The sequence below is a fragment of the Salvia hispanica genome, chromosome 3 (genome assembly GCF_029641045.1).
Source record: "Salvia hispanica isolate PSC_SH4W2 chromosome 3, Shi_PSC_v1, whole genome shotgun sequence".
Classification (NCBI taxonomy): Eukaryota; Viridiplantae; Streptophyta; class Magnoliopsida; order Lamiales; family Lamiaceae; genus Salvia; species Salvia hispanica.
The window spans coordinates 30,403,480-30,424,784 of record NC_142694.1 but is presented as its reverse complement, the minus strand read 5'-3'; the positions used below and the strand labels follow the sequence as shown (position 1 = coordinate 30,424,784).

The following is a 21,305-nucleotide window of genomic DNA, read 5'->3' as shown; positions in this document are numbered from 1 at the left end:
GATTCAATAGAAAAACAAAAAATGGCCGTTGTAAGTAGCCGTTTGGCTATTTATTTATTATTCTTTTAAAATCAAGATTATCAATAAAAAAAACAATCATAAGCTACGCGCCCATGAAATCGAATATCAACCACATGCTTAAGATTCTACAACAGCATGCGGTATCGCCTTTTTTTTTCTGAAAGAGAATCAATAATGCTTTTTCGTCTAACTCGTGACGACTCAAACCCTTAATCTATTAAATAAACGAGAAAACGTGTTATTAAGTGAGTTGTGCTATATGGTTTGAGCATGGATACTTTTCCCTCGCCTAGGCACGCCAGTTACGCATGATGCCCTCTGAACCGAGCCCAAATAATTAATGGCCCAAATTATAAGCGAATATTTCTTATCTAAACTATCACATCAATCATAATAAAACACTAGAGATAATAGAATAGACTTGTAGTAGTGACACTAGTACAACAAAAATGGGCCAAATTTGTCGCAGAGAAAGCGAATCCCACGATTACCTCAGTATATACGTATATTCCGCACATAATCACCTCATATTCAAGGATTTAACAATGATAAAATAAATAAAATAATAATATCGTTAACGTCGATGAACAGAAACACACATGAGTATATCACCATCATCACCACCTTCATCTTCGTACCTGTCATTGTCAAATCCCAACCCAATGTCGCACCAATCCCGCGCCGTCTGCGCCACCGAGCTGAGCTGGTGCCGCGCCGTCCCCGGCGGCACCGGCATCACCGTCCTCGCCCTCCTCTTCTCCAAGCCCCCCGACCTCCCCTTCCTCCAATCCGCCCTCCGCCGCCTCCAATCCTCCCACCCCATCCTCAACTCCAAGCTCCGCTTCGACTCCTCCTCCTACGTCACCTCCCAATCCCCCTACCTCCAAATCCGCCCCATCGACGCCCAATCCACCGCTCAGATCCTCCAATCCCACTCCTCCATCCCGCCATTGCAGTCAATCCTCGAGCACGAGCTCAACAACAACTCCTGGCAGGATCCAGACCCTTCCTCCGACGCCGATCTCTTCCTCGCCAGCCTCTACCATCTCGAGGGGAGCCTGTGGGTGCTGGCGCTCCGCATCCACACCTCCGTCTGCGATAGGGCTGCCGCGGCGGCGCTGATGAGTGAATTAGTTGCTCTGATGGAGGGGAATCGAGCGGAATCCGTGGAGGAGAGTCAGGAGATGGAGGTTAGTTTGGGGATTGAGGATTGCATCCCCGCCGGCGTGGGGAGTAAGCCGTTTTGGGCGCGCGGCGTCGATATGTTGGGATACTCTCTCAACTCTTTCCGCCTCGCCAATTTGAGCTTCAGTGACACGGATTCGCCCAGGCAGTCGCGCATCGTGAGGATGAGGATGAATGCGGAGGATACTGGCCGGATTCTGTCTGTGAGTCAATTTTTGTTGAGATTGTTTTATTATCTGTGATTTCATGATTGATTTAATGCGACCTAATTAGTTAGGAGCAAGCTTTGATTAGGTCTCAGGTTGTTTAGAACATTGCATTTATGCAATTATGCTTGCTTGATTAGTTCGTGGAAGGATGTTAGTGGTTTCTTTTACTAGTTTAAGTTGTGATAGAGTAACTATCATGCTCAGCACTGAAGTTCTAACGCAATGTGGATGATTGAAGGTTTGCAATTGTGTGGTTTTGTTGCATTTTTTGTTCAAACACTCATCAGCTGAAACTGTGTTATCCCACTCTGTTATCCGAATTTTTAGACTCTATCATTACTTAAAACCCATACACTGGCTAATTTTGTTGCTTTTCTAGATATGAGTGGTTTTGCCTGCTCGGAGAAATGGATAGGCGTATATACGATCAGGTTAAGAAACAGTAGGGCTTGCAATAGTTTTGTTTCTGACAAAGGGTGATAGGATTTTAAATAACGAACGTTTGCTCCATTGGTTTTTCTACCTGATTTTCTTGACTTGCATCATTTGACAATTCAGTACTGTTTATATAAAAAATGGATGTATTGCCTGGTTGGATTCAAGTTGATCTGTTAAATTGCTAACTTATTTTGATCTGCCATTGCATAACAACTATTCCCGCTTACTGATTTCAGTTTTGGCATTACTTTGGCAGCGGTGCAACTCTAATGAGATAAAGTTAAGTGCAGCTTTGGCAGCAGCCGCATTAATTGCTTGTCATGCGTCAAAAAAGTTCCCGGGTGAACAGTGGGAGAAGTATGCGGTTGTAACTCTCACGGATTGCCGGTCTGCTCTTGATCCCGTGCTTAGCAGCCACCATATGGGTAGGTTCTGTTGGGTTCACTGTAGAAGTGAAGAACAATTGAATTGCGAGGATGTTATGATACCAATGAATAAAAGAGGAAAAAAATGACTTATAAGTTGGCATTCGTGAATGTATTAATGAAATAATATGAATGAAGCAGAAACAACATAATCCTTGAACACCTTCTCTGGCACTCTTTAATAGACCATTCATTCCTGATCCATCCACCTTAGCTTCTATTAGACTTTTCAATAAGTCGTCATGATTCATAAGTACATCAATGTTTGCTTAGCCGGATTTGAAATTCTGGCTAAGGATCGATTGTAAATAAAGATATACTGTCCTACTTGGTTCACTAATATCTGAGGGTCAAATGTACATGCTTAAATATATCAAGCCCAAGTATAGTTGACTGAATATACTGAAAATCCAACATAATCAAAACCAGGTGTTTCGGGTGGCTCCTAAACAACTTGTTCAAGAAATGTTGATTTTAATATCAATGTTTGATGAAATGTTTTGGCTTTCTGAACATGGTAAATCTGCCCTATATTTCTGCCACATTATCTATTTAGTATTAGGGGACTTTCACTTTGTTTCTCATTATCTTGATTTTTGTCATCTTGAGTAAAATGTGTGATCAGCTACTTCTCTAGATCTGCACTTGTTTTCACCATATCGGTCGAAAATTTTCAGGTTTTTATCACTCTGCCATTCTGCACACTCATGATATTAAAGGAGGGGAAGATTTGTGGGAGCTGGCAAAACGAGTCCATTCTTCGTTCATGAACTTGAAGAACAAGAATAAGCATTTCACAGACATGGCCGATCTCAACTTCTTAATGTGCAAGGCAATAGAGAACCCCAGTCTGACTCCATCGTCATCTCTCCGTACTTCACTAGTATCCGTCTTTGAGGACGCTATTTTTGATCCTCCAAACAAACTGAAAGAGGCCCTCGGGTTTGAAGACTTCATTGGATGTGCCTCGGTTCACGGAGTAGGCCCGTCAGTTGCAGCATTCGACACGATAAGGGACGGGAAACTAGATTGCGCCTTTGTGTATCCATTCCCATTGTTCTCAAGGGAGCAGATGAATGAGTTTGTAGATGGAATCAAAGAGATTCTATTGAAAGGAATAGCTTAATCGGCTGATTCTACTGTGTAGTAATCCATATGTTTGCTGTCTCGAAAAATGTTGTATGCATTGCTCCAAAAGAGGAGGTACTCTGATAAATTAAATTCTCATCCCAACTTTTGCTGGCCAAAGAAAAAGTAAATGCCCCTTGCAGTTATGTTCTTTCTCCTTCATTTTAGTCTGTATAATTTGACACCCGGAGTAACTATGACTCTATTAAGGTGGCCAGAGCCTCGTCATCAAATTAGTGATGTCATCTAATTAGCGACGTTAGTGAATAGATTGATGAGATTTTTGTCCCTATCTAGTATCCAGTGAAACAAACACCCAAGGTAATGACCTAAAAATATCAATGCGCGAACTTGATTCGACTTTGTGAAATGGCTCGAAGGTGTATGGTAAACAAGACTTGAAAGTTACATACCAATACTTCTTTTAACATTACGGCCAAACTGCAAACAAATCCAAACTTCATGATTATCCGACTAATATTAAAATTCTAGAACTGTCCAGATTTGATCAAATTTCATAATTTTTCCGACAAATTACCCTAACATTATTTAGTTATTTCATGAATCGGAATATCCATGATTGATTTGGGTCGTAGACCGGCTCGATTTCAATATCATGTTTTATTTTTGGGTTAAATTATAAAATTACAAAGAATATGTTATTTCTAGTTTGTCGAACATCTCTCAAAATTATAAATTAGGCAGTGAAAAAAATTCTCAATTGTCTTGTTCGATCAAATTTGGTTTAATTTATTTTTTACTCAAAATAACGCCGTTTAGCCTTTCACGTTGTCACAGTAACACACTATATTCACCAACATCACCAAATCATCGCGAGACAATTGAGAATTTTTGAAATTTCATGATTTGTCATCTAAATTTTGAAAATAAAAGTAAACCAAAATTTAACCAAACTTTATAATTTTACAAGCAATTAATTCTTTCTTTTTTATGAAACGCTAAAACTGTATGATGTCATTTTACAATCATTAGCATATAAAAGATGAGATACGAAATGCTACAATTTTCACTTGTAAATGTAATCAAGATGTAATTGCAATTTGCAATGAATCTGTCACATCACTCTGATGATGCCGCCGATGAGAGTAATGGACTGCTCGTTACCTAATTAATTCCGACAAATTACTAAACTAGATTACAAAATGGCTGAAAACAAGACATCATTGAACGACATCAAAATGGTTCCAGTTTTAATTGATCTAACACAACCTAACAAAAGCACTAAAGAAACTCATGCACGAGGTCCCCAAACTCGAACCTGCCGTTGCAGCACTCGACCGCATTGATCACTTCTCGAAACGCATTGACGCTGCACGGCACCACCAGCCCGTTCCTCTGGTTGAACCCGAACTCGCTCTGGGCCTTCTCCAGCAGGATCCGCATCAGCGGGTGCGACAGGTGGCTCGTTGGCACCACGAACCTCTCTCGTTCGCCCCCCACGTACACCACGAACGTCCCCGTGGGCGTGGTTGTGGTAGGTGAGTGCGACCCGCACTCACCTGCCCTGAGCAAGCATTCGTAATGCGAGTCCTCAAGGGCGGCATTGGCTGCTGCCTTTGCCTTCTTGCTTCGTTTTCCCATTGAACCGAGTTTTTTCCCAAGCATGTTTGGATTTGGGGGGAGAAAGTGGGTGAGGCTTCTTATGTAGAGGGTGGGGAGGTGAGGTTTTGACTTGGACTTGATTGATTACTCTTTGGATTTAATGATGTTTGTGGTGGGTGCATTTGTTTTTTAGAGTGTGTTCATTTACTTTGACTAATAAAATTGTTAAAAGAGGTGTTAGGTAGTCTTAAGCTAATTGGATGATCTCTTAACTTAAATCATCTAGTGACAAATAGTATTTTGAGAAGCAAGTGTAAAGTGCTAACTAAATAAAGATTCTCAAATAGTTAAATTGAGAATTTGGGAACTTATCAGTTGGAAGCATAAAACATAGTATTAATTGGAACAACTGATATGTTAGTGTTGCGGGACTGATACATTTTATACTACTAATTGATAAATTCTAAAATTCTTATTTAACTATAGTTATGAAATGATCCATCCCGTCCTTAGATATACATCTTTCAATGATCCAACCTTTCAAAATTCATTGTTTTTTAGTGTTCCTTTTCTTAGAAGAGTATATCAACTAAAACTAAACTTATGATTAGTTATAACCGTTCCATTATTGAACCAACACCATATTTTTTAAGGTTCAACTTCTTTATCAATTTAAAAGGCCAAACATTCTATAATTCTAACTATTATCCAAATTAAATGCAAATTAAGCAACCACTCATAACCACTTTTCTTTGCTTGAACCGAACACAAACCTATATTACGTGGACGGCTGAAAATGGTGGATTACATGAAATTGAAGATGTGAAATTAATTACTACTACTAATCTTTTTTTAAACAATAAAAGAATGATTTGCGGTATCATAAAAATAAATAAATAGTCAAACTACCAACTATTCGCATAAGCTAGAGTGGTGACCTCCATGATGATGGGGCCAATGAGATAGAAAATGTTATATAAATGGGGCATATTCGTTTGATTATTATAATAAAATAAAAACAAGTAAACAAAGACGGCAATTTCTTGCAAATTGAAAGAAAATTGGGGTTCTTTATTGGTTGGATTATGAATGGTTGGCATGTCTAAATATCCATTCACAAAGAGACAAGAAGAGAGAGAGAGTGTAGAAAGTAAATGGCTTAGTGCCTAACATTCTAGTTATTTCTACCCAAGTCAATGTGTACCATGAGATTAAATGAACGTTTATTTATTTGTGAGTAAATTATCAAATAAATTATGAAAGTCCATCAAAATTCAGTTCACCACGTACTTTTAAAAATTGAATGGTAAATTTTGAGGTTTGCAATTTTCGAAATTATCTCATCCACATCCTTTTATAAATGAATATATGATGATATGTTAGCTGATTTAAAGATATCATTAATCATGGTACTATCACTTTAAGGAATTAAGTTGATATTGTCAATCTAACGATAACATTTTCACATGTTTAAATTGCAGAATGTCATATCGCCACGTATTTTGTCGAAAATTAGACGAATGAGATACTTCTGAAAATTACAAAATTCGAGATAAATAACTTGGTTTTTGAAAAATGTGAGATGAACTAAAATTTTGACCTATCTTTCGTGATATACATGACAATTTTTACTTTTTTATTTATATCATTTGATTATTCTTCGACTTCGAGTAGGAAGAAAAATGAAAGGCATTGGACATATTATAAAGTCAGCGTTGATGAGGGAAGGAGACCTTTTAGTTGATTAACATTTTTTTTTCATTATATTGACAAATGGGTGTACGTCAATATACTCAAATTTACGGAAATTTGGTGGTAGAAACTTCTATTGAACAAACCCAATGAATTTTCAAGATTTTCAATCAATAAACAATAAAATTATATGACGCATAACTTATGTAGAAGTAGTATAATATCTACATATGTGAGATACGTGCTTGCCGTTTTCGATATTTTTATTTGTTTGACAAAGGATAAGCTACAAGTGAAGACATAAGCAGGCTAACCTCTCCTATAATGTCAAGAAAATAATATGTTATAGTTACAAGTTTTAATAAATAAATTGTCAGAAATATTACAAAGCTTGTACTATTATACTAGCAGTATTAGCACTGAACCCAGCCCGAATAAGGGTTCACGGTTACGATTGAACCACGAGAGTCAGGTTACAATTCCGACCCTAGTTGAAGATTATTCCGGTTATAACTGCGCACGTCTAACTAAATCATTTCATTCATATCAAGTTAGTATAAAATTAAGTAAATACAAACGAGACTCAATTCCACTCACTTTTTTTTGCCATCCATTTTTTCACTTGAAACCCGCACCAAGTCAAATAGAGTATCTATAACAATAAATAAGTATATCTTCTGAGGCTCGTTAGAATAAGAGTAATTTGTGGGCAAAATTTCATATTACTAAGTGAAAAATTGTTTTGATTCAATACTAACATCCTCACTTTGTTTACTCCAATCAACATAGGTTAAATTAAAAAGGACTCTAATTCTACATCTGTAAGTAACAACAACTTGTCATCACAACAACACACATACACCCTCTCCAAAATATCTCACATTTGTTGACATGTATCAAAAGTCATTGGTTGAGCCATTCTATCTACTTCAGCATCACCATAAGTTATGTTTTTAAGAAATGCATCATTCATTTCTCAAGAATTGTAGATTGCCGTTACCTAGCTGCTCGGAAAAAATGCTATCGATGTTGGAATCTTCATGAATTGAGGTAGTCCTCCCAGCCACCCTTTTCCAGCTTATCATCCTTGACCAAAACCTCATCTCTTCTATCTTCTTGGTACTGTGCCATCCTATAAGGATGGAAAAAGAGTCACTCCATTAGCAAACGACAGACATGTAACTTGGGCTGGGTTAGGAAAGGGAGCATTTATGCTATCTATAACAGACGAGACGAGACGAGATAGCCCCACCTTGCTTGCAAATCAAAGTCACTGATTCCTAGTAACCTTACTGCTAGCAGACCAGCGTTGGTTGCATTGTTTATTGCTACTGTGGCAACTGGGACTCCCCTTGGCATCTGAAAAGAGATATGAGCTCGAGTTAGGTCATTTTGGTAAGGCCCTTTTCGAATGGAAAATAGAATTCCAATCAGATAGTAGTATAAGATGATTTTTCGAAAAACTACTCTTTCAATCCCAAAGAATCCAAGCAATTGCCAAAGGCTAACCAAAAAGACGGAAACAGTTATACCTGTACAATGGACAAGAGAGAGTCGAGTCCGTCTAATGTAGATGCACGGACAGGAACACCAATTACAGGCAAGGGGGTCAAAGCAGCTACCATGCCTGATCCAGTGCACAATGTTCAAAGCGTGTACACTTATATATATGTGGTTATATAAGAACATCATTCTCAAATAATTCCTACCTGGCAAGTGAGCTGCACCTCCAGCACCTGCAATAATGACCTGGATACCACGCTCCCGAGCAGATGAAGCATAGGAAAACATCATTTCAGGGGTCCGGTGTGCTGAGACTATTCTTACCTGTAAATCGGAAACTTATTTGAAAGGGGAAATGCATCTACATTGTGAAGAAACTAGTCTTCAAACCAGAAAAAGAAACCACAGAAAGGGAGAAAATGTAATAACCTCCGCTGGCACGTTAAACTCGCTCAAAATCTTAGCAGCGTCCTTCATGACAGGGAGGTCAGAGTCGGAGCCCATTATAATTCCAACACGAGGAGCAGCTGCAATAGTAAGAATTTGTTAATTATACCCAAAAATCATCACCCAAACAAATGTGCACTGGGCGGTGAAATCTGTGACCTGCAGGCTTGTCTTGTTTTGATTCTTCTTCCAATATGGAATGCAGTCGTGTTTCGAGAAGGCCCATAGAAGAGCCAACGAGGGTGATGTGGCCCATCTTTCTTTGTTTCCTCATGTCTAAAAATTTGAAATAATGAAATGTTACTATAATAAGTATGAGGCAAACACAAAACACAAGTATGATGCGCAAATTGTTAACACACCTGGTTTGTCATACCAGTGGACCGTCGCACCAGGAATCCTCAATGCCCTTCCAATAAGTTGATTAGCAAGAAGAAAACCAGCTTCTCCCTGCAACCAAATTTGGTAAAGACCACTAAAAACTGACAATGCGGGGGGTGGGGGTTACAGCCTACGAATTCTGGAATATTCTGACATTTTAAGATTATTGATCATTCCATCACTATAACCACATCTACTGAAAGAGTATAACAACCTCATCTTCACCAAGTATATTATACATGATAGCCGCTGGAACTTTCATTGATGGATCACCAAGTGGAAGTCCGACAACAGCTCTCAGATGCTGCTCGTATTGTGAGGTAAAACAAGACTCGATTGTATGATGTCCACTATTGTGAGGTCTGGGAGCCACTTCATTCAGCAAAATCTGAGAGAATGAAGAATGATTACGTCATCTAGATGTTCATATCAAGATAAGTAGCCAATACAAATGAAAGATCAATGTACAACCTGACCATCGGCTGTCAAAAACAACTCAACCGCAAAAATACCAGCACCTTCCAATGAACTCACGGCCTTGTATGCAACTTCGGTTGCAAGTTGTAAAAACTTCCAAGATACACTGGCAGGTGATTTGACAATGTGACATATGTTCTCCCTGCACATAGAAATAGTAAAGTTTTCACAACATTTATACCTTAATAAACATGAAAAATAATATTTCAATTTTAAGAAAATCAAAATAGAAATATTAGCTCGCCTGTGGATAGTTTCAACAACAGGATAGCATAGAACAGAACCATCTCTTCCTCTTGCCACAACAACAGAAAGTTCCTGTGTTGGACGGACATAAAGTATTTAATCATTTTGTCAATAGTCTAGACCATATAACATCTCAAAGAAAGTATGTAGTCATAATAAGCTACCTTTACGAATGGTGCCCATTTCTCAATATATAAACCACGAGCATATCCTCCAAGTGCTGAAAATGGATAACAGCCAAATTTGATATAATTATCAGCAACAAAAATGTGTAGTCCCATTTAACAGTTCTAAGCATGAAATTCCTAGTTTCTACTTGTCTTCCAAGTATCTATCATACAAGCCCAAAAATAAAAAGCATGCAGAAATAGGACGTAATTCATGAAGGAAGCAGAGTACGTAATTTAACTAGTATAGCCAACATGCCAAAACAGAAAATTCATATTGCTTGTTGGATACCATTTACTGCTGAAGAAATCCCATCTTCATTTTTAGCGACAGCATTGCCTCGTCCATCATAAGCCAGCCTTCTGCTCTTAATCATAAGAGGATAACCAAATAGTTCTGCTGCTCTTTTAGCACCTTCAAGATCATCTATCTGCATGGATATTTTCCATGGCACGATTAATATGTTGGAAAACAGTAACTTATATGTTATTTTAGGTTATTATTCAACTTAAACTTTGGAGCACAGTTTATCTGCTGATCTGAATTACCTTCATGAACTTAGGCAGTGGAATTCCATGTTCAGAAAAATGGACCTTCTGAAGGTACTTATCCTGTTCCAAGAGGCGGTACTCAAAGTATAAGTGATCATACAGAGAATAGGGCTGCAAAACCCATAATATACTGCTTTCTAGTAGATTAATCCCACATATAGCATCATACATTCCTAAGGATTCTTTAATGTTCTCCCTGGTGGGAAGAGAGTAAAACCTGGATGATTCGAATAGTTGAAGCTTTAGGCTGGCAATCCACGCCTTTTTGTTCAAGCTTCTCCAGAGTTGCAGCATCCACGTGCTCAATTTCAACCGTTAACACCCCACATCTACAAACCTCATCCAAATTAGTAAATCAAACATTACTTTCACATCAAAAGCAAAACAGCATATACTTTCACAATCCAAACCTCTTAGCAAATGCTTCAACTGTAGCACTATCATCATAGCTTCCCACCATATGATGATGGCATACATTACTCGCTGGACAGTTCTCCATCGGGTCTAGTATGACCACCTTTATTGCCAACTGAGAAGCTGCTTCGCATAACATTCGACCCAGTTGCCCTCCACCAAGAACGCCCACAACCGTTTCTGACAACCCATGGACTGGTACCTCAGTGCTACTGAAATCACATACAGTGTAAATCAAATTTAGCAGCACTCTGAATGGTAAACACAAGTCCTTCAAATTGTACTAGCAAACCACATATTGCAGAACAGATAACAAGCATCTAATAATAAAAATTAAAATTGGAATTCAACAAAATACATTAAGCTTTGAAAATTAAAAAAACTCCAATACCAATTGCACCAAACCAAAACCTAGACATTTGGAAAAAATCATATTTCATAGTGCAACAGAAGTAGGGAAAAGAGACTAAATCCTACTACATTACCTAGTAGAAACTTCCAAAGAAGCTCTGCAATAAGCTGGAGGAGCTCTGAGCGATGAATTCTTCAATGACTGCATGCCTAGGTTCATTGGAACAAAACAGGTCCTGTAAACTGCAGGCTTCTTAGGATTGAAGAAAGCTAATGAAGTTGTAGCCGGCCTGATTGCCAGTGAGCTTTCAGATAAGGCGTTCAGGCCATGCATTGTCTATCCAAACTCAAACTGCAGATTTTTCCACCAAAAAAATGATAGTACTTTGTAAGATGTTGATCAATTGAACTCTCCAGCAGACGGAATTTGCTGATAGTTGAAGAATATGAATGGAATTGAACAGGCGATGAATTGAAGATTAGATAAACTTGCAGAGCTCTACGAACTACTGAGCCAAACCTATCTCCCGCAGAGTCGAGCTGTTGGCGCAATCTCTTTAAAGTTAATTACTTCCTGCTAGCAATGAGCTGTTATCACCGCTTCTCGAATAGTATTTCTGTGCGGCTCGCCGGTGTGAATTCCGGAGAGGAGGCGGCGTTCGGCTTTTAGCTTGGAGAGATTCTAGACACAGTCTGAGTTAGTCTTTAGGTTTAAACATATATTCCCACTTGTTTAGATTTATTAGATTTAATATTCCATTTTGACTAATAAATGGAGTAACATAAGAATAATCCAAAATAGTATTTCATACGGGATGTAATCAATTGCTAACTAATTACCATTCCCAAATTGAGATCAATTTTGAACCATTAAATTAGAAGATTTTATAGTTAATATAATGCCAAGTGTAATATATTTTAAATTTAAATAATTATTAATTAAATTAAAAGAGTATTAATGTCAAATCCTATATGTAGTAATTATAACTAACTACTTTCTCTCTCCTCAAAATCATCTCAAATCTTTAAATTTACGTAACTCTCTCAATTTAAATTATTTTTTCGCAAAAAATATATCAAATTAAAGATAATTTAATAAGGATTCCAACGAGATCTCAATTGCATATGTTCCGACGATGTTCGGGTGATGAAATTTGATAAATTATATTTCAATTTTCGTACATGTTGATAAGCAGCTATTTTCAACAAATGCAACAAAAAATCTCAATATATTGTAGGCAAAATCTCAATATTATGCATGTCCAATCTCAATAAAAATGTGTTGATATTTTCTTGTCCTTGTGTTGATATTTGTAATACACAATATTGATATAAAAAAACACTCACGAAAATTATCATATGATAACATAATGACGATATTACCCTTTTGTTGATATTTTGTCTACTATATATTGAGATTTTGTGAGCTTTAATCTCATCCACTCATTTTAAAATCCAAAGATGAAGATTTAGTCTTAATTTTGGATTAGGGTGCTAAAAGCATTAGAATAGTACCCTCCTCCGTACAATATTTATCATTCCTATTTTATGTTATTATCATTTAATTCATTATCCATATTAAAAAAATGACCCAATTTAATTCATTATTCGTACTAGTATACTTTTATGAGAGGGATGAAATATTAAACCGAAAGGATGAGGCGTCGGCTTTAGCTTGTTTAGGTTTTTGCATGTGTATGTGTTACATTGATAAATTCAGAATCATAGCCCAATGGATTTTTTTTTATTATGGGACAGTTTAAAATGATGAAATTAATCAGATTTTTATCAAAATTCATGCTATTTTTTTTAATAATTTGTCCTATCATGATATTCTTCACGTCCCAAAAAACATATAGATTTTTCACATTTTGAGTCCGTCATATAAAAATTAGCCCATTTTATTTCAGGTAACTTCTTTATCTTCTAGTAAGGTGGGTCACGTTCTCCACCAAAGGATTGTTCACCCTATAAGATTTGGTCAATTCTTGATCCATTTATGAGAAATCAAGGTGTTAACCTTCCACTTTTTAAATCTTGGAATCTTAAGCTAAAATGGTCGGTCCGCACTGTTTATGCAAATTGGACAAGAATTCAAATCTGGGTGTTGATTTTTCACATTTGCCCTTGCTTTCCACCTCATCATCTTATCGCTCACACAAAATTGGTGCTAATTTTGTCATTCAATTTTTTGATTAGGTCAAACTCAGAAAGTTGGGCTACTGTTTGGCCCATATTTGAGTCAAAACATGTAAATTGATAATAGTGGTCGAGATTTATATATGTGGGTCGTTTCTTGAAAAGAATTCATTTCTTTAAGTTTTTAAAAGTGGAATTCTTATAGGGTGAACATGCCCTAATAATTACGTAACTACTATTCTTTATTAATTATGCATTAAAATCTAATCATCCCGAATCCATATATTTATGAACGGAGAAAGGAAGTATTTGGGTATTTTTCTCACCCATGGACCTGCAATTGGAGTGGCCCAAGGAGGCCCAAATTATTTAAGCCCACACAATGACAGGCCCAGATCGGTTTTTCATTAAAACCCCCAATTTCCATCCAATTTTCTAGGGTTTTGCAATTTGAGCTGCAACAGAACTTCGACAGTCACTGAATTGCATTCTCGCTTCATTCCAAGTTTCCGCCATGAGCAGATCAGGACAGCCGCCGGATCTCAAGAAGTAAGCATCGTGTTTATTCTCTCTCTCTCTGTGTCTGTGTTTCTTTTGAATATATTCGTTGACATTTCTTTTTCGTACCACAGGTACATGGATAAGAAGCTGCAGAGTGAGTTTTCGTTCCTTTTTGTCAATTCTCTTCTTAAATATGGTGCAAATGTATCGTTTATATACGCATATTTTGAAAATGATATTTCATTAAGTTAGTTTTGTGGACTCTATGCTTCAAATCATGTTCAAATTCATAGTGTAGCATGTTTTTCTCTCTCTCCGTATTGGATTGTGGGGGAATTTGTCTAATGTTGATGCTTATTGATGAGAAATGAATAGGTTTTGATTAGGATTTGAAGCATAGTGTGCAGTTATTTTGTTTTATGTGATTTCCACGCCCATCCGTGAATTAGTTTTTAAAATAAGCTTCTCTCTCAATGTATCTGATTCTATTTTTAAAAGTGAGTTGAATTTGTAGTTGGATAATCCAAGTACATATGTTATAGGAACTTATATGTTAAGGAACTTAATTGTGTGTTCCTGAATCTTCAAATTGCAGTCAGTGTTTAGATTGAAGCTGTTTGTTTTACTATTGTTTTAGTTTTTTTAAGTATGTGGAGTAACTTGAATTACAAAAAATGATTATGCTTGCTGATTGTGTTTAGTGAGTTATTGAAGTTTGCTCCATCTTGAAATCCAAGAATGCTAAATGTCTCTCATGAATAATAAGCTTTACATTTTTTAAAATCCAAACATCTTTTAGTCCAGTTTAGTAAGTTGTAGAATATGTTTGGCTAAAAAATGCTACACGAGGCATGCTACTGAATGGCTTCCTTGTGTCTTACATTAGTAATTTAGAATCTTATAGCTTCTGTCCAGTGATAGGTGTAGTTTTGTGTGTGTCTGCGTGCTTTTAAGTCACTGTTGTCCACCTTGACATTGAAGTGTGAAAATCTGTCTTTTTTCCAGTCAAGCTTAATGCCAACCGTATGGTAGTTGGAACCCTTCGTGGCTTCGATCAGTTTATGAACCTGGTGGTGGACAATACCGTTGAAGTGAATGGAAATGAAAAAACTGATATTGGCATGGTGGTGAGTAGTATTAAATTCGTCATGTGCTTTAGTCCATACATATTTGCTTAGTTGCAGTATGCCTAAACTCTTGATTTGTTTTTGTTTTTTCGTTTTCTTTACTGCAGGTCATCAGGGGAAACAGTGTGGTTACCGTTGAAGCTCTTGAGCCAGTCGCTAGAGCACAATGATTGTACATGTCTATGCATCTGCGCCTTCTAGTTTAGCGTTGCATCTGTATTTTTTCCCTCATGTTATGTGGTGACGGGTTATATGAATTCGGCAGTTTTAGATTGATAAACATTACCTCATCTGTGCCCAGCTGATGCCCTTTAATTCTGTGCTGAACTGTTGATTTTGATTTGGCACTTGTTAAGCTATCCAAGAATTATGTTATAAGTGTTAAGTAAAAAATTATTTTACCAAGTCAAACTACCCCAAATTTGCAATGATCCTACTAAGTTTTCATGTATATAAAATTAATTAATGAATACATTGGCGTAATTTCATACATCTGTATTATATTATTCTTTTTGGGATCACTGTTAAAATCCAACTCCATTTAGAGATTAGGCTCCAAGCCAACAAAATCACTCTACTGATCTACCGATATTTGCAATGGATATTCAAATGCTAAAAAAGGCAAGACAACGAAATTTACTCATCTTTCAAAACAAGTTTACAAATTGCAGAGAAATATGCAGGCATGTTGCTACAATAAAACTAGCAATGAAATGAGATATGCTACAATATGAAAAGCCAAAGGGAAGCATGGTGAGGTTTCGCTGGCTATGGAAATGCTCGTCACGTAGACTGAGAGACAGCAACAAGGTTGTCGAATTCTGTTACCTCCAGCAACAGCAATTGAAAACCATTTTCTTGTCAATAAAGATGTGCAGAATTTTAGACTAATGGTAGGCTGGTAGCGGACTTTGAGGGTGAATATGAAACAAGGAGTTGTTTAGTTCTTAGCCCCAAAACCGCGAGGACTAGGCCGTGCACCCGAGTCTGCAAATTGCTTCCTTGATTCTGCTTTTTTCTTTCGCCTTCCGGTACCAGGGGGAGCCTGAAAGTTACAGAAAAGGTCATCCACACATCACAAGAAATAAGAGAAGCTGTGGGAATCAAAATTGAGTTTCAGGAATTAAAAACATAGCAAAAAAAGGAAACAAATAAAGCAAACAAAACATGATCACCTTCTGTTCATCCCTCATGGCCTCCTCAAGATTGCTCATTGTAGGAAGTGACCCACCTTCCATAATACCCATCAACTTCTTCATTCGTGCGCGCATTTGGAAAATTTGAGCAATAAGTTGACTCACCTGAAATGGATAAAAATATGAGAGTCCCAATAAAAATGTGTATGATAGAGATACTCCTATCAACTTATCCTTCTATATACACCTGTTGCTCTGTTTTCCCAGATTCTCGAGCGATTCGCTTCCTCCTTTCAGGCGATTCTGCCAATAGTTCTGGTTTTTCCCTTTCCTCTGCATTGAGATGAGGAAAATCAGACAACATTAATTATAATAGAAGGTAGCTTAATTCATGAGCGCAACACAAGGATTTATTAGAAAGATGCTGAAGTTTCAATTATCTGAAAATTGAACATTTCTTAATAGACAAATAAATCGGCCAAGAATCTCTATTCTTTTTTATGACTGGAACATATAAGTTGCTTGTAAGAAACTATGCGATATTTTGCACCCTGATGGAGAGCATATCAAAAAGAGGATACTGGACGAAAAAATGTAAACATTATTATATCAGATATTAATCATACTCCTTATATTTAATCATACTATCATCCAGGATAAGTTGTTAGGTCTTGGTAAAATGAAGAGAAGGGAAAGTACCTGGGGTCATTACTTCAATCATAGACTCCATTAATTGCAAATTCTTCTCTGCCTCTCGAATTTGTGCAGGACTAACCTGTTTGAATACCATGATTTTGGAGATTAATTATGATCCTAAAATGCCTAGCAGAAACTTATATCTTTAAATTTGATGAACATGGATAAATATTTACTGGACTGTCTCACTTGCTTACAAGTAACCTTAGAGAATCAGCTTCACCGATTGCTATTAAAGAACAAACAACAAACTAGGGTCCAGGTGGGAGGGAAGAGATGAAATTCATTTTCAGGACTTAGTGTTAAGCAAGACTCTACGCCCTGAAAAAGTTTGCTTGTTTGAGAATACAGTCGTTATCTAGCAAACATCAGACTTTATACCTTTCCCATACCCGGAATCATTCCAATAACACGAGACATTGAGCCCATCTGTGCGACTGCACGAGTTTGCTTCAGGAAGTCGTTGAAATCAAATTTAGCACTCATTATCTTCTTCTGCAAGTCTTCCGCCTCTTCTTGTTGCATCTACTCAATATATCAGAACTTGAATCATTATTTTGCACTAAATATAAGGTATGCATGTATTACAATTCAGATGATGGGGACTATGGTACTCACAACTTCTTTGGCTTTCTCCACAAAAGATAAAACATCACCCATTCCTAAGATACGTCCTGCCATGCGATCTGGATAGAAAGGTTCAAGATCTTCCATACGCTCCCCCCTTCCTACGAGCTTGATTGGCTTCCCCGATACCTATGTCAGGTCCAATTGCCCATGACTAATTAAAATTATAAACCAATCAACATTATCCAAGTACTCTTGCATCTATTTACACAAAGTATTCAAAAATGAATATAAGAACATCTCTAGACAACAAGTAGCAAAATACAGGCTGATAATTTACACATACAAGAACATTCTGTTCATATATATAATCATAAAAAATGCTCAAAATCCTCTCCTGTTTTTATGCTTTAATGTTCGAGAGGTGTAAATCCAAGACATTCGTATTACTAAAAAATTACAATATGAGAAAGGAAACTTCATGAGTTAGAGATGTCTGACCTCTTTTACACTCAAGGCTGCTCCGCCTCTAGAGTCTCCATCTAGCTTTGTCAAAATGGCACCAGTAATTCCGATTTCAACATTGAATGTTGTAACCAATGCTGAAGAACAGGAAAGGAAACTATGAGTGAAGTATTTTTTTTCTTCTTATATTAGGAAATGCTTCATTCGCCCACTTAGGTAACTGTTTAACCATTGATCACTATCAGGATGTTATGGAGAAAGCACAAGCTCTAAGATTAGAGTTCATGAGGAAAATTGACATAGATGAGTAGTGATCATAGCTCATGGATTGCTGTAATATTTCTGAAAAGAAGCATGAAGCTCTAACCTTGAAACAGCTCAATTAATATACATGAGGGATATTAATATATGTTAAAGCATGCTTCTAATGGAAGGGTCTTCTCGACTTTTAACAAAGCCATAAGTCCTGTTAAAGACTATGTGAAACATATATACCAGCAGCCTCTTGCCCAGTCATTGCATCCACAACAAGCAAAACCTCAGTGGGATTTAGTACTTTTTTTACATCTTTCAGTTCATCCATCATAGCTGTATCTATCTGAAGAGAAAAAGAGTACTTGGTCATATGTTCAAATTCTCATGGCTAATGAAAGAGCTGGAGCCTTACCTGAAGTCTTCCAGCAGTATCCATTATAACTACATCTACATTCTTCTTCCTGGCCTCTGCCAAACCTTGCCTTGCTATTTCTGCAGGTTTAACGTCTGTTCCAGCAGCATAAACTGGAACTCCAACCTACTCAAAGCTTATACGTCAGTGAATGAAGTCAGGAGAATAATTATAAAGATGAGAGACAACAGATCAATCTACCTCAAGATACATTATTGAAATAAATAGCAATGTGTTACAGAATTTCCATCGATGATAAGACACATTTTCGCATACTTAGACATTCACCCAAAACACCAAACAGAATCATTACCAACTAGATAGACTCTCTCAGATGCCTGTGGTAGGCCTGCAATATAGGCTTTGCCTGAAAACTCTACAAACAGTTCATACACATCTTTGTGTGTGAGAAAAACTGACCAAACTAAGATACTAACAAATATCTTCTTGAACCATTTATAACAATGAATCAAGAGTTTGTGCTAAGACACATCGTAATTCTTAGGTTTTTGCATGTGCATGCCTAACTTCACTTAGGGTAAGCTTGTTGTCCCTATCAAGCAATCATATATACATTTAACCAAAGAATTTAAGTGCAATAATTATTGCTTGGCTGGCGAACTATATGGGGCTGGGGCTGGGGCTGGCATTTATTTTTAAACTATATTATCACATAAAATATAATGCAATGATGACATATATTATTGGCAAAGAATTTAACACTAACACTTGAATCTTAAACTGGGAAAGAAGCTACTTTCAGAAAACTACCCTTTCGCCCAGAATAACCAGCTGGTCGATAGCAGCAGGTCTGTAAACGTCCCCAGCAATTAGCATGCAACTCTTCCCCTGTTGATCATATCATTATAGCTCAAGCAAGGCCAGGTCAAACATTACTTAGACAGTAAATATTTGGAGGTGGAAGATGTCTGCTAAAAGTAATATGGATTCAAGATGATCACCAGCTTTTTCAGATACAAAGCTAGTTTTGCGCTGACAGTAGTCTTTCCAACTCCTTGCAACCCGGCCAACAATATGACACTTGGTTTAGTTTTTGAAAAGACCAGCTCCGAAACTTCTCCTCCCATTAGTTTTACCAGCTCATCACTAACTATCTGCATAGATTAAAAAAATATAATACTCATTCCAGATTAAGGCCAACTCAGGGAAAAACTTTTACTAGCATCGTTATACTGATTCCTCATTGGAATTTGGAAAACGGAAACGTTTCATATAATTGACGACCAATTACTAGATAACCCATACCTTCACTAATTGCTGATCTGGTCTTACTCCACGGATCAATGCAGTACCAACAGCTTGGTCGCTAACATCCTGAATAAATCTTCTAACAACAGGAAGACTGACCTGCCAACAATGAATAAAACGTATGTGGAATACATATTGGAAATCACAGTGTAATTATCACTCAAAAAACTCTGTTACATCTGCTTCCAGAAGAGCTCTCCTAATGTCTCTCATTGGTTCCACAATATTCCCCTTGGTCAAGACCTCTGTATAGTTGAAAAATAAGAAACAAGTTAAGTGCAGAAAATCCCTCAAGGCTTAGATTCATGTGGAGAGTTGGAAAGGCACAAAATCAGTCAATATCAAATCATTAGAAAAAGTGGAGCTTCTTTCGAAACAAGACCTGTAAAGCACTAGTTTTAGCGGTTGCCAGGATCTAACAGCCACTCCTGTTGTTGTCTTAGACTTCCTACTTGTGACCTAATCTTTTATATGCGTGATGGTGTGTGCATAAACACATAGCTATTGATCCGCATACTTAAGCTTCTCATAAACATAGAAAGAATAGTTGCAAAGCTCAAGCAATAAACAACATATGGATCCAAGTGCATGACAAATTTACTTCAATTAACATATTTTCTTTATCATGCGACAATAAGCAACCAATTCCTCCATTTCTATACACTATACACGATTATTTGATGAAGGCTGGAGCATTCCACTTAAGCAGGTAAAAGTAGCACGATCAAAACAGGAAAACGCGAAATAAGCGAAAAACCTTCTCCCTTGAGCTTGTTCCAAGCGGATTCTAGGCTGCTCGTGAGCTGCCCAAACATCTCCGCTCTCACAACGCCGCGCATTTCCCTACTCTGAACAGCGCAGCTTCTGGAATTTATCACTCCCCACACCTCTCTCTGTATCACCGGAAAAGAAGTAGAATCAGGAGTAAAATTATAATCGACTGACAATAACGTGAGTCGAGGAAGCTAACGGAGCAGCGAAACCCACCGCAAAGGAGTTTCCGGCGGAGAAGGAGAGTGATTGCGGCGAGCAGGACCTCCTGGGGAACAGTGAGCTGCGGAGAGGCAATTTTGGAATTTGGAGTGAGGAAGAAGCCGGGAAATGGCGGGAGGCAACGCCTGAGAAGTGGCCGGAGACCTCCATGATAGCACCTTCAAAGAGGGAGATTCTGTTATCCGGTATTTCATCTGCTCAATACGGAGTATTTTATTTTTATATTCACATATAAAAATTATTGTAGTACTAGTAATTAAGAAATTAATACAAAAAAGTGAATATTAAGTTACAAATTACTCGTTTCTTAGTGAGTTTTACTTCTCTAACCTCCAAAATTCAATTAAAACAGTCTTTTAACATAATAAATCATGCATTTATTATTTTTGTTTCAAATATATATTCTTTTTGTTCCGTTATAATTAAACTTGAATTTTTATAAATCTTGTAAAATAAAATATAATACTCGTATATCCTAGAGTAGTATTTAAGTTGAACCGTCATTTTATTCTTATATAAACATATAAATATGATACTAATAAATAT

At 37.2% G+C, this 21,305-nt stretch overlaps 5 protein-coding genes across 5 annotated transcripts; 2 read left to right on the top strand and 3 right to left on the bottom strand.

The window, feature by feature from the left end:
- Nucleotides 1-553: 553 nt before the first annotated feature.
- LOC125211196 (uncharacterized) lies at nucleotides 554-3,552 on the top strand. The gene is made up of 3 exons (XM_048110906.2): nucleotides 554-1,409; nucleotides 2,110-2,278; nucleotides 2,956-3,552. Exons 1-3 carry the CDS (start codon nucleotides 621-623, stop codon nucleotides 3,402-3,404), a joined length of 1,407 nt encoding a protein of 468 aa, XP_047966863.1. The 5' UTR covers nucleotides 554-620; the 3' UTR covers nucleotides 3,405-3,552.
- An 885-nt stretch (nucleotides 3,553-4,437) lies between these two features.
- LOC125210607 (auxin-responsive protein SAUR21-like) lies at nucleotides 4,438-5,039 on the bottom strand. Its single transcript, XM_048110148.2, has one exon. The coding sequence runs from the start codon at nucleotides 5,030-5,032 to the stop codon at nucleotides 4,649-4,651; it is 384 nt and encodes a 127-aa protein (XP_047966105.2). The 5' UTR covers nucleotides 5,033-5,039; the 3' UTR covers nucleotides 4,438-4,648.
- Nucleotides 5,040-7,363: 2,324 nt separating this feature from the next.
- LOC125208971 (phosphoribosylaminoimidazole carboxylase, putative / AIR carboxylase) lies at nucleotides 7,364-11,910 on the bottom strand. Its single transcript, XM_048108520.2, has 17 exons — nucleotides 11,720-11,910; nucleotides 11,334-11,551; nucleotides 10,845-11,060; nucleotides 10,652-10,763; nucleotides 10,432-10,494; nucleotides 10,175-10,313; nucleotides 9,880-9,935; nucleotides 9,714-9,787; nucleotides 9,464-9,611; nucleotides 9,207-9,380; nucleotides 8,974-9,061; nucleotides 8,771-8,887; nucleotides 8,594-8,691; nucleotides 8,371-8,488; nucleotides 8,194-8,288; nucleotides 7,914-8,020; nucleotides 7,364-7,793 (listed from the first exon to the last, which is right to left on the bottom strand). The coding sequence occupies exons 2-17, from the start codon at nucleotides 11,531-11,533 to the stop codon at nucleotides 7,700-7,702; spliced, it is 1,899 nt and encodes a 632-aa protein (XP_047964477.2). The 5' UTR covers nucleotides 11,534-11,551; nucleotides 11,720-11,910; the 3' UTR covers nucleotides 7,364-7,699.
- Nucleotides 11,911-13,748: 1,838 nt separating this feature from the next.
- LOC125211897 (putative small nuclear ribonucleoprotein G) lies at nucleotides 13,749-15,256 on the top strand. The gene is made up of 4 exons (XM_048111857.2): nucleotides 13,749-13,887; nucleotides 13,971-13,993; nucleotides 14,845-14,966; nucleotides 15,074-15,256. The coding sequence occupies exons 1-4, from the start codon at nucleotides 13,853-13,855 to the stop codon at nucleotides 15,134-15,136; spliced, it is 243 nt and encodes an 80-aa protein (XP_047967814.1). The 5' UTR covers nucleotides 13,749-13,852; the 3' UTR covers nucleotides 15,137-15,256.
- A 320-nt stretch (nucleotides 15,257-15,576) lies between these two features.
- On the bottom strand, nucleotides 15,577-20,962 carry LOC125212090 (signal recognition particle subunit SRP54, chloroplastic). The gene is made up of 15 exons (XM_048112133.2): nucleotides 20,754-20,962; nucleotides 20,524-20,659; nucleotides 19,944-20,011; nucleotides 19,764-19,865; nucleotides 19,460-19,612; nucleotides 19,269-19,346; nucleotides 18,498-18,623; nucleotides 18,326-18,428; nucleotides 17,867-17,967; nucleotides 17,417-17,554; nucleotides 17,180-17,323; nucleotides 16,802-16,877; nucleotides 16,350-16,435; nucleotides 16,142-16,267; nucleotides 15,577-16,011 (listed from the first exon to the last, which is right to left on the bottom strand). The coding sequence occupies exons 1-15, from the start codon at nucleotides 20,907-20,909 to the stop codon at nucleotides 15,907-15,909; spliced, it is 1,698 nt and encodes a 565-aa protein (XP_047968090.2). The 5' UTR covers nucleotides 20,910-20,962; the 3' UTR covers nucleotides 15,577-15,906.
- Between the last annotated feature and the right edge of the window lie 343 nt (nucleotides 20,963-21,305).